We start from the raw sequence: 18,122 nt of genomic DNA, 5'->3' as shown, positions 1-18,122 counted from the left end.
TCTCCAAGTACTCCTTATGCTTGGTTGCCTTGTTATCTTTGATCACACATTGTAAATTAGTGGGCTAATTTAATCTTTGATCAACCTTGTGAATGAGCAGGCTAATTTAATCTTTGATCACACATTGTGAATGAGTGGGCTAATTTAGTCTTTGATCACACATTGTGAATGAGTGGGCTAATTTAATCTTTGATCACACTTGTGAATGAGTGGGCTAGTTTAATCTTTGATCACACTTGTGACTAATTTAGAGTAGTTTAATGAAATTATTTAATAATATTTATAATTATGTTTGATTGATCAATTGAAATTAATTGCCCTAACACACAACCATGACCATTAGGTCTTATGCAGGTTGGGATGTTTTTAAACTTATCGTTTATTCCACCTGCTTTATTTGATTTGATACGAAAGATATAATTAACTTGATAATACAAAAGAGGTCTTCTTTTGACTGGGTGTAACAATACAATAAAATACATCCACAAATCAAAACACTTAAGTTTTTACAGAAATGCTTGCAGACATGACTGGAGTGGTGGAGTCACATTTGTAATGTTTGAACACAGGAGGACATAATGCATTGATGATTAATACATTGAAACAGAATTAAAAGATAAAACTAAAATACACTGGACAAGTTGGTATCTGTTTATACAAATGGACCACTAGTAGGCATTAGGGACATTTTTATTTATCGAAATTTTGTCAGCTGTTGTTAGTTACTGTGTACTTAGGATGTTTGGAAAGACAATTTAACAGATTGTATGACTGCTTATTAAAATTGGTTAATTTCTTGCTGTCGATTCAGATTTCCAGGCACTAACCACTGCTATTGATGATAAAATGACCAATATAACAAGGTTTCAATTGTAATTATTGCAATTAGACTGTGACCAAATCATTGGAATTAAACTATGATCAACTAGGATCAGATAATTGGAATTAGACTGATCAGGTCATTGGAATTAGATCATGATCAGATCATTGGAATTAGACTGTGATCAAATCATTGGAATTAAATTATGATTAAATCATTGGAATTAGACCATGATCAGATCATTGGAATTAGACTGATCAGCTATGATCAAATCATTGGAATTAGACCATGATCAAATCATTGGAATTAGACTATGATCAACTACAATCAAATCATTGGAATTAGACTGTGACCAGATCATTGGAATGATCAACTATGATCAAATCATTGTAATTAGACTGTGATCAGATCATTCCAATTAGACTGTGATCAAATCATTGGAATTAGACTATGATCAACTATGATCAAACATTGGAATTAGACTGATCAAATCATTGGAATTAGACTATGATCAACTATGATCAAACATTGGAATTAGACTGATCAAATCATTGGAATTAGACTGTGATCAAATCATTGGAATTAAACTATGATTAAATCATTGGAATCAGACTATGATTAAATCATTGGAATTAGACTGATCAAATCATTGGAATTAGACTGTGATCAAATCATTGGAATTAAACTATGATTAAATCATTGGAATCAGACTATGATTAAATCATTGGAATTAGACTATGATCAAATCATTGGAACTACACTTTGATCAGTTAATTGGAATTAGATCAGATCAAATCATTGGAATTAGACTATGATTAAATCATTGGAATTAGACTGATTAACTTTGATCAAATCATTGGAATTAGACTGTGATCAAATGATTAGAATTAGACCATGATCAAATCATTGGAATTAGACTATGATCAAATCATTGGAATTAGACTGTGATCAAATCATTGGAATTAGACTATGATCAAATCATTGAAATTAGACTGATCAAATCATTGGAATTAGACTGTGATCAAATGATTAGAATTAGATCATGATCAAATCATTGGAATTAGACCATGATCAAATCATTGAAATTAGACTGATCAAATCATTGGAATTAGACCATGATCAGATCATTGGAATAAAACTGTGATCAAATCATTGGAATTAGACTGATCAGATCATTGTAATTAGACTGTGATCAAATCATTGGAATTAGACTATGTTCAGATCATTGGAATCAGACTATGATCAGCTCATTATTATTAGACTGATAAGATCAATGGAATTAGACTATAATCAGATCATGGGAATTAGACTGATGAAATCAGTGGAATCAGACCATGATCAGAAGAGTGATTCACTTATTTTTACTGTATCCATTATGGGGTAGGTGTTGTAGATTCATATCCATCATGGGGTAGGTGTTGTAGATTCATATCCATCATGGGGTCGGGTGTAGATTCATCTCCATCATGGGGTAGGGTGTAGATTCATCTCCATCATGGGATAGGGGTTGTAGATTCATCACCATTATGGGATAGGGGTTGTATTTCATCTCCATTATGGGATATTGTTGGTGGTTTATCTCCATCATGGGATAGGGTTTGTACATTCATCTGCATCATGGGGTAGGGGTTGTATTTCATCTCCATTATGGGATATGGTTGTAGGTTCATCTACATCATGTGGTAGGGGTTGTATTTCATCTCCATTATGGGATAGGGTTGTAGGTTCATCTACATCATGGGGTAGGGGTTGTATTTCATCTCCATTATGGGATAGGGTTGTAGGTTCATCTACATCATGGGGTAGGGGTTGTATTTCATCTACATCATGGGATAGGGGTTGTAGGTTCATTTACTTCATGGGATATGGTTTGTAGATTCATCTCCATTATGGGTTAGAGATTGTAGATTTTTCTCCATTATGGGATATGGGTTGCAGATTCATCTCCATTATGGGTTAGGGATTGATGGTTCATCTCCATTATGGGTTAGGGATTGATGGTTCATCTCCATTATGGGATAGGGGTTGTAGATTCATCTCCATTATGGGATAGGGGATGTAGATTCATCTCCATTATGGGATAGGGGTTGCAGATTCATCTCCATTATGGGATAGGGGTTGATGGTTCATCTCCATTATGGGATAGGGTTGTAGAGTCATTTCCATTATGGGATAGGGGTTGTATTTCATCTACATCATGGGGTAGATGTTGTAGGTTCATGTACATTATGGAATAGGGTTTGTAGATTCAGCTTTATCTTGGGACAGGTTGTATTTTCATCTCCATTATAGGGTATGGACTGTAGATTCATCTCCATTATGAAGTAGGAGTGGGATGCAAGAGCGACAGTATATTTATATATTGCATGAGAAAAGTCTCACCTTTTTTATAGTGTCATCTTGACTCCTCTCTTTCTGAGCTTTATATTGAAACTTTTTCCTTCATTGTATTGTCTTTAACAGTTAGGTCATTATGACCTTTTTCTATCCATAATAATGTTTATTATTGCCTAACAATGCTGCAAGTAATCTGCACTGACAATTTTATTTTAAATCCAGGACTATCAGCCATTGTCCCTGTGTAAGCTGAGTAAGGAGGAAGTATGTGACCTTCTCAATAAGATTGAGGGCATCGGTCTATCCGTGCTTTCTGTGTATCAACAGAGAGTCTGTGAGAACAACATAACAGGCCTTGTACTTGCCAACTGTGATATGTCTGAGCTAGGCAAAGTCATGGAGATGAAGTTTGGGGACTGGCAACTCTTTCGATCAGCTGTAGAAGCTCTCAGAGAAGTGGAAGAAATAAATATTGATCAGGATCAGAGATTATCAGAGCCATTATTATCACCATCATACAGTGGTTCGATTTCCAGACGTGGCAGTGTCTCAAAAGGAAAATCAGTCCCTGTGCAAGTAAACCAGTCAAACATCTCAATTACAGACTTTGACAATGATCCACAATCATCTAGACAGGCACTTTTTAACAATGTATCACGCCAGGTCAGTGCTGAACTATCCAAATCAAATTATACACTGAATGATATCATGGAAGGTGGTAATAAGTTTGACCATATTCCAGAAGAGGAGGAAGAGGAGGCTGAAGCAGAATTATCAGCAGTTAATCAGTTAGATTTGAAAAGAAACAACAGTGTTGTTGCACAGCTTCAATATGAAGCAGGTCTACTTCATGAAGCCATGCAGAATTTTGCTGAACCAGTCCAGGAGGATGAACAAGAACAGGAGGAAGGAGATCCAAGTACAGAAACTTTTGGTTTTCCAGTCCAGTTCAATTTGATACCCAGTCATGAACTTGATTCATCTGAAACAGATAGCAGTAATTCAACCATTAAACTTCAGAATAAAAATCAGGAAGATGAAAACTCCCGACATAATGCAGAATTTGAGAGTTTCAAATCGGCCACAGATGGCACTCAGGCAGAATGGGAAGGAATGCTGAAGAAATCACCTGACCAGCAAAAGTTTTTTTCTGAAAATGAGATATTCAGAGTGCAAACTTATGAGTATGACAAGGGTGAGGATGGTGAGCACAACTCTGTGGACACTAATGACATTTCCCAATTTACTCCGGGATTTTTAAGGTTGGAATCTGTTGATACACAGTCTGTATCATCAGTGGGGTTTGCAACAGGAGAGATGTCACCAAATAGTCAATTATCAAACTCCCTTAATGACTCTCTTGATATTATCACCGAGACTAATGATACCCAGGAGTTATCTTGCCATGGTTCTGTCAAAGAGGACATTCACATATATGGTGGATCAGAGAGTGGGAAGCGCTTAAAGAGACCAAGGTCCAGGCATAATAAAAGTGAAGAGTTGCCATTGTTAGAAAACTCAGGGAAATACTTTGTGACTTCGAATTCACATAAACCTGGTGATCCCGAGTCCTTTGTTTAGTTTTCTGCAGTTGTCATTATATTATGAGTGCCTACACACACACGTACATGCACACACGCATGGAGGAAATTAATGGATAGCCCATATTGTCTTTGGTATTTACCATTATTCCAGTGTAGTAAGGCTTCCATTATCTGGATGATCATCCTGTAAAATGAGAGTTGTATTCTTGATAATTGACATTTCTTCATTGTACAGGCACTGATACTGGTAATTTTACAAAATCTGTTTCAGTTGCATTTGAAATGCTTTCAGAATTTATGATAATTGGAATATAACTCCAACTGCACAAATATTATTATAGCATATTGGTCAGCAAGTCTGTACTATTTCATTTTGTTGCAAAAAGAAAATTTTACACACTCATCAATATGAAGCTATCATATCAAGGCAGTTATGTCTTTCCGTTGACAAGAACACTTACCAATGATGATAGTATCTCCTCAAGTAATTTATGGGTTAGGGTTACATGCACACTTACCAGTGATGTTATCACATTGTTATGATTTAGGGTTACACACGCACTCACCAATGATGTTATGACATTGTTATAGGTTAGGGTTGCACTCACACACTCACCAGTGATGATGCCACATCAAGCAGTTATGGGTTAGGGTTACAAATGCATGCACACACACACACACACACTCATGCTCAGCAATGATGATATTAATCACATCAAGGCAGTTATGGGTTAGGGTTGCACACACACTCTAACCATTGATGATGTTAATTACATTAAGGCAGTTAAGGGTTTGAGTTACACACACACACGCTTACCAATGATGATGTTATCGCATCAAGGCTGTTATGGGTTACGGTTACACATGCTCACCAATGATGATATCACATCAGGGCATCTATGGGTTAGGGTTATACACATACACACTTGCTATTGCTGATGTTGACACATCAAAAGCAGTTATGAATTAATATTACACACACTCACCAGTGATGATGTTGTCACATTGTTATGGGCTAGGGTAAAACACAAACTCATCAGTGATGATGTTATCGCATTGTTATGGGCTAAGGTTACACACACACTCACCACTGATGATGTTATCACATCAAGGCATTTATGGGTTCGGGTTAAACACAACAGTGATGATTCTATCACATCAAGGCAGTTATGGGTTCAGGTTAAACACAACTCACCAATGATGATGTTATCACATCAAGGCATTTATGGGATTGGGTTAAACACAACTCACCAGTGATGATTCTGTCACATCAAGGCAGTTATGGGTTCGGGTTAAACAACTCACTGATGATGATGTTATCACATCAAGGCATTTATGGGATTGGGTTGAACACAACTTACCAATGATGATTCTATCACATCAAGGCAGTTATGGGTTCAGGTTAAACAACTCACCGATGATGATGTTATCACATCAAGGTAGTTATGGGTTTGGGTTAAACACAACTCACCAATGATGATTTTGTCACATCAAGGCAGTTTTGGGTTCAGGTTAAACACAGCTCACCAATGATGATGTTATCACATCAAGGCATTTATGGGATTGGGTTAAACACAACTCACCAATGATGATTCTGTCACATCAAGGCAGTTTTGGGTTCAGGTTAAACACAACTTACCAATGATGATGTTATCACGTCAAGGCATTTATGGGATTGGGTTAAACACAACTCACCAATGATGATTCTGTCACATCAAGGCAGTTTTGGGTTCAGGTTAAACACAACTCACCAATGATGATTCTGTCACATCAAGGCAGTTTTGGGTTCAGGTTAAACACAGCTCACCAATGATGATGTTATCACATCAAGGCATTTATGGGATTGGGTTAAACACAACTCACCAATGATGATTCTGTCACATCAAGGCAGTTTTGGGTTCAGGTTAAACACAACTTACCAATGATGATGTTATCACGTCAAGGCATTTATGGGATTGGGTTAAACACAACTCACCAATGATGATGTTATCACATCAAGGCATTTATGGGATTGGGTTAAACACAACTCACCAATGATGATTCTGTCACATCAAGGCAGTTTTGGGTTCAGGTTAAACACAGCTCACCAATGATGATGTTATCACATCAAGGCATTTATGGGATTGGGTTAAACACAACTCACCAGTGATGATGTTATCACATCAAGGTAGTTATGGGTTTGGGTTAAACACAATTCAGCAATGATGGTTCTACCACATCAAAACATTTATGGGATTGGGTTAAACACAACTCACCAATGATGATTCTGTCACATCAAAGCAGTGGTGGGTTTGGGTTAAACACAATTCACCAATGATGATTCTGTCACATCAAGGCAGTTTTGGGTTTGGGTTAAACACAGCTCACCAATGATGATTCTACCACATCAAGGCAGTTATGGGTTCAGGTTAAACACAACTCACCAATGATGATTCTGTCACATCAAGGCAGTTATGGGTTCAGGTTAAACACAACTCACCAATGATGATTCTGTCACATCAAGGCAGTTTTGGGTTCAGGTTAAACACAGCTCACCAATGATGATGTTATCACATCAAGGCATTTATGGGATTGGGTTAAACACAACTCACCAATGATGATTCTGTCACATCAAGGCAGTTTTGGGTTCAGGTTAAACACAACTTACCAATGATGATGTTATCACGTCAAGGCAGTTATGGGTTCAGGTTAAACACAACTCACCAATGATGATTCTGTCACATCAAGGCAGTTTTGGGTTCAGGTTAAACACAGCTCACCAATGATGATTCTGTCACATCAAGGCAGTTTTGGGTTTGGGTTAAACACAGCTCACCAATGAAGATTCTACCACATCAAGGCAGTTATGGGTTCAGGTTAAACACAACTCACCAATGATGATTCTGTCACATCAAGGCAGTTTTGGGTTCAGGTTAAACACAGCTCACCAATGATGATGTTATCACATCAAGGCATTTATGGGATTGGGTTAAACACAACTCACCAATGATGATTCTGTCACATCAAGGCAGTTTTGGGTTCAGGTTAAACACAACTCACCAATGATGATGTTATCACATCAAGGCATTTATGGGATTGGGTTAAACACAACTCACCAATGATGATTTTGTCACATCAAAGCAGTGGTGGGTTTGGGTTAAACACAACTCACCAATGATGATTCTGTCACATCAAGGCAGTTTTGGGTTTGGGTTAAACACAGCTCACCAATGATGATTCTACCACATCAAGGCAGTTATGGGTTCAGGTTAAACACAACTCACCTATGATGATTCTACCACATCAAGGCTTTTATGGGTTCAGGTTAAACACAACTCACCAGTGATGATGTTATCACATCAAGGTAGTTATGGGTTTGGGTTAAACACAATTCAGCAATGATGGTTCTACCACATCAAAACATTTATGGGATTGGGTTAAACACAACTCACCAATGATGATGTTATCACATCAAGGTAGTTATGGGTTTGGGTTAAACACAACTCACCAGTGATGATGTTATCACATCAAGGTAGTTATGGGTTGGGGTTAAATACAATTCAGCAATGATGGTTCTACCACATCAAGGCAGTTATGGGTTTGGGTTAAACACAACTCACCAATGATGATGTTATCACATCAAGGCATTTATGGGATTGGGTTAAACACAACTCACCAGTGATGATGTTATCACATTAAGGTAGTTATGGGTTCAGGTTAAACACAACTCACCAGTGATGATGTTATCACATCAAGGCATTTATGGGATTGGGTTAAACACAACTCACCAGTTATGATGTTATCACATCAAGGCATTTATGGGATTGGGTTAAACACAACTCACCAGTGATGATGTTATCACATCAAGGCATTTATGGGATTGGGTTAAACACAACTCACCAGTGATGATGTTATCACATCAAGGCATTTATGATATTGAGTTAAACACAACTCACCAGTGATGATGTTATCACATCAAGGTATTTATGGGATTGGGTTAAACACAACTCACCAGTGATGATGTTATCACATCAAGGCATTTATGGGATTGGGTTAAAGACAACTCACCAGTGATGATGTTATCACATCAAGGTAGTTATGGGTTCGGGTTAAACACAACTCACCAATGATGATTCTACCACATCAAGGCAGTTATGGTTTTGGGTTAAACACAACTCACCAATGATTCTATCACATCAAGGCAGTTATGTCTTTCTATTGAGAAGAACAATGTTACAACTTTTAAAGAGTGAAAGATGTTTAGGTAAAAATCTGATCTGGGATTATCATGTGATAAGACTTTTTTGGGGGCAGTATCATGAAAATAATTGATTTTTCAATTCATTCTTGGATCAGGTTTTGTTCCATTTTCTCATTGTTTTACTCTTTGCTTTTGTTCTCTGTTGGTTTTTGCAAAATGCACTGAACATTTTTTATTTGCATTTTCATGCATTTCATTCTGCATTCTGCGTGCATTCCATTTTTGTTTGATTGGTAAAATTACCAGTTTCAGGGACTGTACACCAGTCCATTTTTTGTTTTGTTTCATTGGTATAATTACCTGTTGCAGGGACTGTACCCCTGTCTATTTTTGTTTCATTGGTAAAATTACATGTTTCAGTGATTGTAAAACAGTCCATTCATCTGTTTGTGCCTTATCATCAGTTTTGTGTGGGTAACATTGAGTCAGTTATTTCATTTTAGGTTAATATTTGAAAACCAGGGCATGTTTCGATTACATTCCTTACAACTGAACACTCTTTACATGTATTTTTAAACACTATTTCAAGCCTTCTCATACAGTGGTTTAAATTAGGTCATCCCTCTAAAACCTGAATACCAAGTCACATCCATATGTGATAATAACATATTGTAATATAATTCAACATGAAAGCCAAAAGGAAAGTTACATTTTAAAAGCTTGTGTTTATGTAAAATAAGTACAGTGAATAATCTTATTAGCTTGTTTGCTTACCTCAGTCTGTAATATGTATGGACCCATAACAGTAGCATCATTTATATCAGTGTGTTTGGATGTAATGGTCATGTGACCTGTTGTAATAGTCATGTGACTAGTAATGGTCGTGTGTCCTTTTGTAATGGTCATGTAAAAACCACCTTAAGGTTGACATTCTGTGTTTGACTTGAGACAACTGTGGCATTTTAGTAGCATTAAAAAATGTATTTTATTGGGCAGTTTATTTCTCTTTTTGTTCATCATCAATATATTTTTCATGTCAATGTTTATTTTTTGGATAGCAGATTTTATTGTATCTCTCTGACCTGTTCATATATGTTCATGCAGTTTGTCATAAAAGGACAAGCTATTTTACTATTGTGATCCAAATTTTGTTTATTTGTGCAGTTTATTTATGTTGAAAACTTTGCTATCAGTTAGTCTCTTAGTAAAATATTTGTTATCAAATGAGCACTAATTTCCAATGATTGTTACAGATTCCATGAAATCCTCATGATGTATGCATATTACAGACTGTATCTAGAGTATTTATTCTGCTTGTTTCTCTCAGTCACTATTCCAAAGGCAACATTAACTTGGATTATTTGCAGATTTAAATCCACGCAGTTGCTAGGATTCTCTGAAGAATTTTTCTTCCATTAGGAAGTTTATAATTAAAACAAGATATGCTGTCCCAAGGTGGGATGATGAGTGATCACACTCCTTGTGGTGTTTGGTTATCGTTATCTAGGAGATAATCAATCATATTGTTATTGCCTGGATCTTTTAAACAGTACAATAAAAAATGAAATTAATGGATAGAATAACAGAGTTTTGAGCAGAATTATGGAACAGAACAATATGAGCCTCCACAAATAAAATATAACAATTTAATCATTTACATAAAGAAAATGAAATTGAACATGACGTTTAAATGATTCATGTTCCTTTCAAAAGAGATTTACAAAATGTATGCAGAATTAAATTAGCCATTCTGTTATGCCTTAGAGAAATGTTCACCATATGATTGAGTGACTCATTGAACTCAAATTGCGTCGGGTAGTCATTCATCTGGGTTGTAGACTGCTCTTTTCCACTGTGCAGTATAGGCATTTTTTCCTTCAAATAGAAATATAATATCCGACCTAAATACATTTCAGGTTTTTTCTTCTCCTGAGATCAAACAATATTCACGCTCGTTTTATGTCAGATATCATCTGATTGCAATTCTGCAGAACTAAGCTATAGTCAGCTTGCAACCAAATACACATTCACACTTCCATCATCAAATTAATGTATTTTCTTTCTCTAGCTGCTCCTCACAGTCCTTATTGGAACCATGAAATAATTAGACCTCTTTGATGACTATTACTGTGCCCCTGTGGGCTGTGAATCACCAGCTGAACGATACCAGTCAACACAGGTTCCTAATGTTAACACCATCTATCCTCAGTTGAAAAGAATTCAAAACTTACTGATGAAAATGGGTTAATGGACTTCACTCCTGGTCCTAATTACATTACTTTGCTTATTAGCGATTCATTGACATAGTTATAGATATAGATAAATCAGTCTTAGCATTCATATTACATATCATTTAAGACATAAATTAATTCTCACAATCTGTATCTGAGTAATGCATGAAATCTCTAGGATACAAAATTACTATAACCAAGAAAAATTTAACTCTCATGATGCTTATCAGAGTGATGCATGAAATTCCTACACTGCATGATTTCTGTTACATACAGAACCACTCGGAACATTCATATAATACACGAGTCATATACCATTGGAGACAAAGGCATGCAGACCTTTAGCTTCAAAACTCACGGAAAAATTGATGTATGAATTTTAAATAAATACATTCAACAAATACTTGCAAATTTACATCAGTGAACATATATTGTATGCAGCTGAGGCTAAACTTTATTCAGACTCACTCATACTATGCAGTTGAATCTCTCTTCATGTTCGCAACTTTTGCAACACACATCCCCTGTACAATCTAACGAGAAATACTTATTATTTCATGGAGTTAAATTCTAGCTTGCCTCTGAAACTTAGACTGTCTAATTTCATGACGGGAGTTTATTAAAACCTTTAATTCCATCTAAAAACACACACATACCCTGTTTTAGGCTAGTCAATCAGGATTACTTTCTCTGACTGCCATAAAATTTTGATACTGCCATTTTAGTCAGAATAATCCTCTCTAGTCTTCCTTTATTAATAACTATTCTTAAAAATATCATTTTATGACACCTGATTCAAATGGCGCAAGATTTCCCACAATTGTTGCTCTGGTTTGTCTCAACCCCATCGTTTTCTGCTGTATGATCTTACGTTTGAATTAGTAACCAGAGGGTGTTAGATCCACACACTTTGGCTCATCACCTGTTATATTCTGGTCATGTATTTGGCGTTTACTTTTAAGTAAACATGAATGTAGTCTGAGGTTGTTAAACCTACTGCACAATGTAGAGCACCAAGGAGTTGTTTTTTAATACAATTAATGAGGGTCCATCGTAGCATAAATGGGTTGACTGGTGAGTATAATGTGATGACAGCATGTTCAAAACAAAAGACGGTTGTGGCACAAATGGGGCAAAATTACTGAGAAAAGTCTAACAGTCTTTCCCCGATAAAAAGAAGCAAAGAAACACACTCCAACCAAACAGCCAATGCATGTTGAAACCACCAATCTAGATGAACAAAGTCAACAAACATATTTGACATGAGAAATAGAAGCTGCTTCAAGTCTGTTAAACGATGGTGACCATTTTGAATATTGCATGAAGGGCCATAGTAAAGAGAATTCTAATATTGTCTGTGTGGTGTGTAGCTGGGTGCTTAGGAAGATTGAAGCAACATGGACTAAAAGAAAAGTTAAGTAAACTGGTAAAGTTAATATTTTTTCCGTAATTTAAATAAAAAATTTAATAGCTTTCTTTAGAAATATTCCAATTAAAATATTCCTTTTTCCCCCTTTATTTTCCTTATTTTCAAGAGTACCCCTACTATATTCCTATTTGTTTAGAAAGGGTTGTTGGAAAGACTAATTGTGTCAGTGGAAAGACTAATTGAGTCAGTGGAAAGACTAATTGTGTCAGTGGAAAGACTATTTGTGTAAAATTTCCAACCGTATATTCTCGATGTTATAGTCACAGATTTTAATGTTTGAGTAGAAATGCAATACACATTTTGCACATTTTTGTGTTTATTAAAGGCAGTGTATTGTTTTCATGGGTTACGCTGAGATATTCTTTTTACTGCCTGCTATCAGTATACAATAAGCCATCATTTCGGAGGTTTTAGACCATTTTCTAATGTGTAAAGTTAACGACTATTTCAGTTTTTAGACTCGTTTTCTAATGTGTAAAGTTAACCACTATTTCAGTTTTTAGACTTGTTTTCTAATGTGCACTATTAAACCATCATGTCAGTTTTAGACTTTTCTGTGTACCAGTAAACGATCATGTCAGAGCTTTTAGACTGTTTTCTATTGTGTTCCAGTAAACCATCATGTCAGTTGCTAAACTGTTTTCTTTTCTGTGTTCCAGTAAACCATCATGTCAGTTGCTAAACTGTTTTCTTTTCTGTGTACCAGTAAACCATCATGTCAGAGTTAAACTGTTTTTTTTTCTGTGTACTAACTACCTCAGATTCACAGTGTATATCATTTAATTCTACTTGGTAAATTGTTTGCATTTTTTACTTGGAAGTTTGAATGAAAATGCATGTGTAACAGTTACCCTTCCAAAACATTTTTTAAAAGTTGCATTCCTTTATCAATTTTTTTTTCTTTTCTTTTGGTGACCCAAGTTTCCTTCAACCAAATGTTTATAATATTTTTATATAGGTGTGAAATTTTGAGGAATGTAGGAAGGAATTGTGGGTATTTACAGCCTGATGGAAATGAATGGTGGTCTGGTACACAGATTTTAGTTACATGCTGTTAAATAATATCTGCTTTAATGATGTTCTATATAATCAGTCTGTAAATCAGTTGAAATTCAGGATTAGTATGACACCTGTGTTTCCATAATGAGGAAATAGGCATCATTTTTATCACGGCATCAATATCGTCATCAGTGTTAAAAAAATTTGTTAAAGTTTTTGCAAGTCAGATGCATTGAGACACCAGGTACCATTTCAGAACATTTAGTTTTAATGTTCATCTGTTTAGATCCCCAATACAGCTTTAAAGACACAATAAAAGCAAACAAGAATTTATGCTGAGCGTAAATTAGGAAGGTGGCAAATCTTGGATATCATATTTAGCTCACTTGCACCAAAGAGCAAAAGAGCTTACATTATACTCCTGGAGTCATTGTTTTTTTAGTCATTACTACATCATCATAACAAAGTAGGCCACTGTGTCCTGTGTTTCACACTCAAATGATGTACACGTCTTACATTTAGGTCACATACTGGGACACTGTTGCATACAACACCACCATGCCAGTGTGTCCTGCATTTCACAATCCAGTGGTGTATACTTCTTACATTTAGGTCATATACTGGGACACTGTTGCATACAACACCACCATGCCAATATGTCCTGCATTTCACAATCCAGGAACGTACACTTCTTACATTTAGGTCATATACTGAGACACTTACATACAACACCACCATGCCAGTGTGTCCTGCATTTCACAATCCAGTAATGTACACTTCTTACATTTAGGTCATATACTGGAACAATGTTGAGTACTACTACACCATGCCAAAAGTAGGTAATGATGATTTTTTATTCATGCTAAAGCAATTATGTTCATTTTTTTTAGCTAATCTGGTCTTAAGGCCATGTGAATTTACTAAATATAGAGAAACCTTTAAACAACTTGCATCCATCATGCATCTTCTGTCAGGCATCTGTCAACATTTGGCATCTTCTCAACAAAGAAAAACAGCCATTTTCAACAAATCTTTGCTGAGCCTTCAAGTTCGTATAAATAATGTCAATCTGCCTTCAAATATGACCTCTGTTACTAAAAATAGAAAACCTTTTAAAAGACTTCAAAAGCTCTTCATTAGAATTTGACCCTGGCCTAGAGGTTTTTTGCAAACGATGCCAATCTTCCATCAAATATGACCACCATTACTAATAATAGAAAATCCTTGAATTGACTTCTCAAAACCGGTTAACAAAATTTGACAAAGTTTTTTGACAGAAAATATCCTGACATGAAGGGTTTTCAAATTTATATAAGTGATATCAATTCACTGTTTAGGCATGGTTACAGTTACTGAAATAAATAAAAAAACTTTAATAAATGTCTACCAAACCACTCAAAACATAATCTGAGCTCAATATTTGAAGAAAGCATCTTGGCATGATCTGCGTTTTAAAATCCACCATCAGATATCCCCACTGATTTCTAAAAACAAAACTTTTTAAATGATTTTCTCAAAACCCACTTTACAAAATTTGACTGACATAAAGGGCTGTCAGATTTTTATAAATTATGCTCCTGGTGGCCAAGTGTTGCAGTGGCATGTCTGGGTGGCCAAGTGTTGCAAAGGCATGTCCAGGTGGCCAAGTGTTGCAAAGGGCATGCCTTTACAGATCACTGTCAACTCACTTCTATCCAACCTGGGCTCAAGTCTCAGCTTGGCCAACGTGGGTATGTGAGAAATCTTGCCAGTTGCTTCCGATGGGTTTGTGGCTCTTCTCACGACTTTTCCAAGATTATTCCTCTTCTAAATAATCTGACTGCCATGTGTATCTATTGTGTGCTGTAAAATGGTGTTAAATCCACTAAAGGAAACCATTAGTACAATTATCCGACTTAATTTGAGCATAAGAAGTACAACCATATCAAGAGAAAAGTGTGACCTACATCAAACATTTTGTATTCATAATTATGTAGTATTGATCATCTTTATTACTGACAAAAGCCTAACTCTTGTCATTACTTAGAATTGATTGTCTTGATTACTGACAAAAGCCTAACTCTTGTCATTACTTAGAATTGATCATCTTGATTACTGACAAAAGCCTAACTCTTGTCATTACTTAGAATTGATCGTCTTGATTACTGACAAAAGCCTAACTCTTGTCATTACTTAGAATTGATCATCTTGATTACTGACAAAAGCCTAACTCTTGTCATTACTTAGAATTGATTGTCTTGATTACTGACAAAAGCCTAACTCTTGTCATTACTTAGAATTGATCGTCTTGATTACTGACAAAAGCCTAACTCTTGTCATTACTTAGAATTGATCGTCTTGATTACTGACAAAAGCCTAACTCTTGTCATTACTTAGAATTGATCATCTTGATTACTGACAAAAGTCTAATTCTTGTCATTACTTAGAATTGATTGTCTTGATTACTGACAAAAGCCTAACTCTTGTCATTACTTAGAATTGATTGTCTTGATTACTGACAAAAGCCTAACTCTTGTCACTACTTAGAATTGATCGTCTTGATTACTGACAAAAGCCTAACTCTTGTCATTACTTAGAATTGATCATCTTGAGGAATGATAAATAGGTGCACATGAGTATCTTTTGAGTGTGCCAGTAATTCCAGCAGGATTTTGTGTTTAATGTTTTTGTAAGTCATTGATAGCTGGTCACATCTTTCTTTGGTTGACAAGCGAGACTTTGCATTCTGTAGAAGCCCTGTTTGTACTTAGTAGGTCAGATGTCTAACCAGTTTTTTTATTTGTCACAATGAAATCAGACATTATATTGATAATGATGAAATTATAATCCAATCACTGTAATCATTTTCATTTTTTTGCTGATATAACAATGATTTCTTATAGTAAATCCAAGAAACTTCTTGTGTTCTAAGTATTTCTGTTATTAATAAATGCACTTGCAAACATTCTTCTCTAGTCTTTGTTGGTTTGAGTAAATTTTTAACATGTGATTATAAAAACATAGGAAAGTCGGAATGCTTTTAGGAGCCAATTTGGTTCAGCAGTAAAATGCTATATAATGCAGTCCATGGAGTTGACCTTGTGGCCCACATCGTTACATGGAATTACTAAAATAATGGAGCAAAATTTGTTCTTCTCAGCCGGCCTTTTGTTAATTTTTTTAATTGTTACATAGTTTACTTCTAGTTTCCAACATTTCAATTGGCTAGCTTTTATATGAGCCACTGGCACTGCATGAAAAGGTTTTAGTGACGAGCCAATGTACTAGTCTTCATGTGATGAGCCAGTGTAATAGTCTTCGTGTGATGAGCCAGTGTCCTAGTCTTCATGTGATGAGCCAGTGTACTAGTCTTTATGTGATGAGCCAGTGTACTAATCTTCATGTGATGAGCCAATGTACTAGTCTTCATGTGATGAGCCAGTGTACTAGTCTTCATGTGATGAGCCCGTGTACTAGTCTTCATGTGATGAGCCAGTGTACTAGTCTTCATGTGATGAGCCAATGTACTAGTCTTCATGTGTTGAGCCAGTGTACTAGTCTTCATGTGATGAGCCAGTGTACTAGTCTTCATGTGATGAGCCAATGTACTAGTCTTCATGTGTTGAGCCAATGTACTAGTCTTCATGTGTTGAGCCAATGTACTAGTCTTCATGTGTTGAGCCAGTGTACTAGTCTTCATCTGATGAGCCAGTGTACTAGTCTTCATGTGATGAGCCAATGTACTAGTCTTCATGTGTTGAGCCAGTGTACTAGTCTTCATGTGATGAGCCAGTGTACTAGTCTTCATGTGACCCTTGTGGTGATTGAGTTTGAGATGCCTGTTTTAGACTCGCTACCTAAAGGTAACTGCTTGGAATTCTAATGAGATCAACCTGGATAAAAAATGATGTGTCCATTTGCCTTATCACTATATAGTCTCTTATGAGCCATTGTGTTGTTAAACACCAATCAACCAACCGTCGTGTTGAATGTGACATCCAGTCGGGTAAAGATGGTAAAAAAATAAACAAAAATGTTCAAACACAGCTTTTAAAAACACCAAAGAATGGGCTTACAAAGACTTGGGAGCTGATTTTGGCTGAGCCTTCAGTTTAAAAGGAAACAAATTTTACTCTAGCCATAATTGGTTGCAGTTCTGTGCACCACAAAATGAGCAAATAAGTGTTAGGTTTTCTTGCCTTGTCTTGTACAGTGTCACCCACTTGATCAATCATGACAATCAACACCCTTCATATCCTTCCCAGCCAGGTTACAAACACTGCTTTAGGTATGAATTTTAAATTGCAGTAATGAAATTGACAGAATCCTATAAAATTACTCTCTTCATGGTTACAGAATCTTGGGGAAATCAGTTAAATTTTGAATCCCAGTTAGTACTTGTGTACCTCTGATGTCCGTTCCCTTTGTTACCATGCTTTGAATACTTAGAATTTTCCAAATTTAGTATTTTTTTGTAATTTTGGAAACAAAGTGTATGTCATGTTCATTTTTCAGGAACTTTTCATCATTAAATTTTTGAAATTGATGATATGCAGCTGTTTCTTGTTTACAATAGCTGCAGAGTAGTCTCCCTTTGCTATTT

General features: G+C 35.9%; 1 protein-coding gene across 2 annotated transcripts in view; it reads left to right on the top strand.

Moving 5' to 3' along the window:
• LOC149796278 (kinase D-interacting substrate of 220 kDa-like) overlaps positions 1-16,486 on the top strand; it is a 144,702-nt gene extending 128,216 nt beyond the window's left edge. Inside the window, exons 23-24 of one of the 2 annotated variants that reach the window (XR_016421651.1) lie at positions 3,380-5,721; positions 5,773-16,486. Coding sequence is in view for 1 of the 2 variants with exons in the window: in XM_089960916.1 (XP_089817042.1) it covers positions 3,380-4,738 (1,359 nt within the window). In the remaining variant the exon portion in view is untranslated. Of the gene's footprint in view, positions 1-3,379 lie in introns of both variants that reach the window. The other variant, XM_089960916.1, reaches the window with a different exon arrangement.
• Positions 16,487-18,122: the final 1,636 nt, after the last annotated feature.

This window comes from Sinohyriopsis cumingii, chromosome 6, assembly GCF_028554795.1.
Source record: "Sinohyriopsis cumingii isolate HCF-2022 chromosome 6, ASM2855479v2, whole genome shotgun sequence".
In the NCBI taxonomy this organism is placed as follows: domain Eukaryota; kingdom Metazoa; phylum Mollusca; class Bivalvia; order Unionida; family Unionidae; genus Sinohyriopsis; species Sinohyriopsis cumingii.
This window is presented reverse-complemented; position numbering and strand designations above follow the sequence as displayed.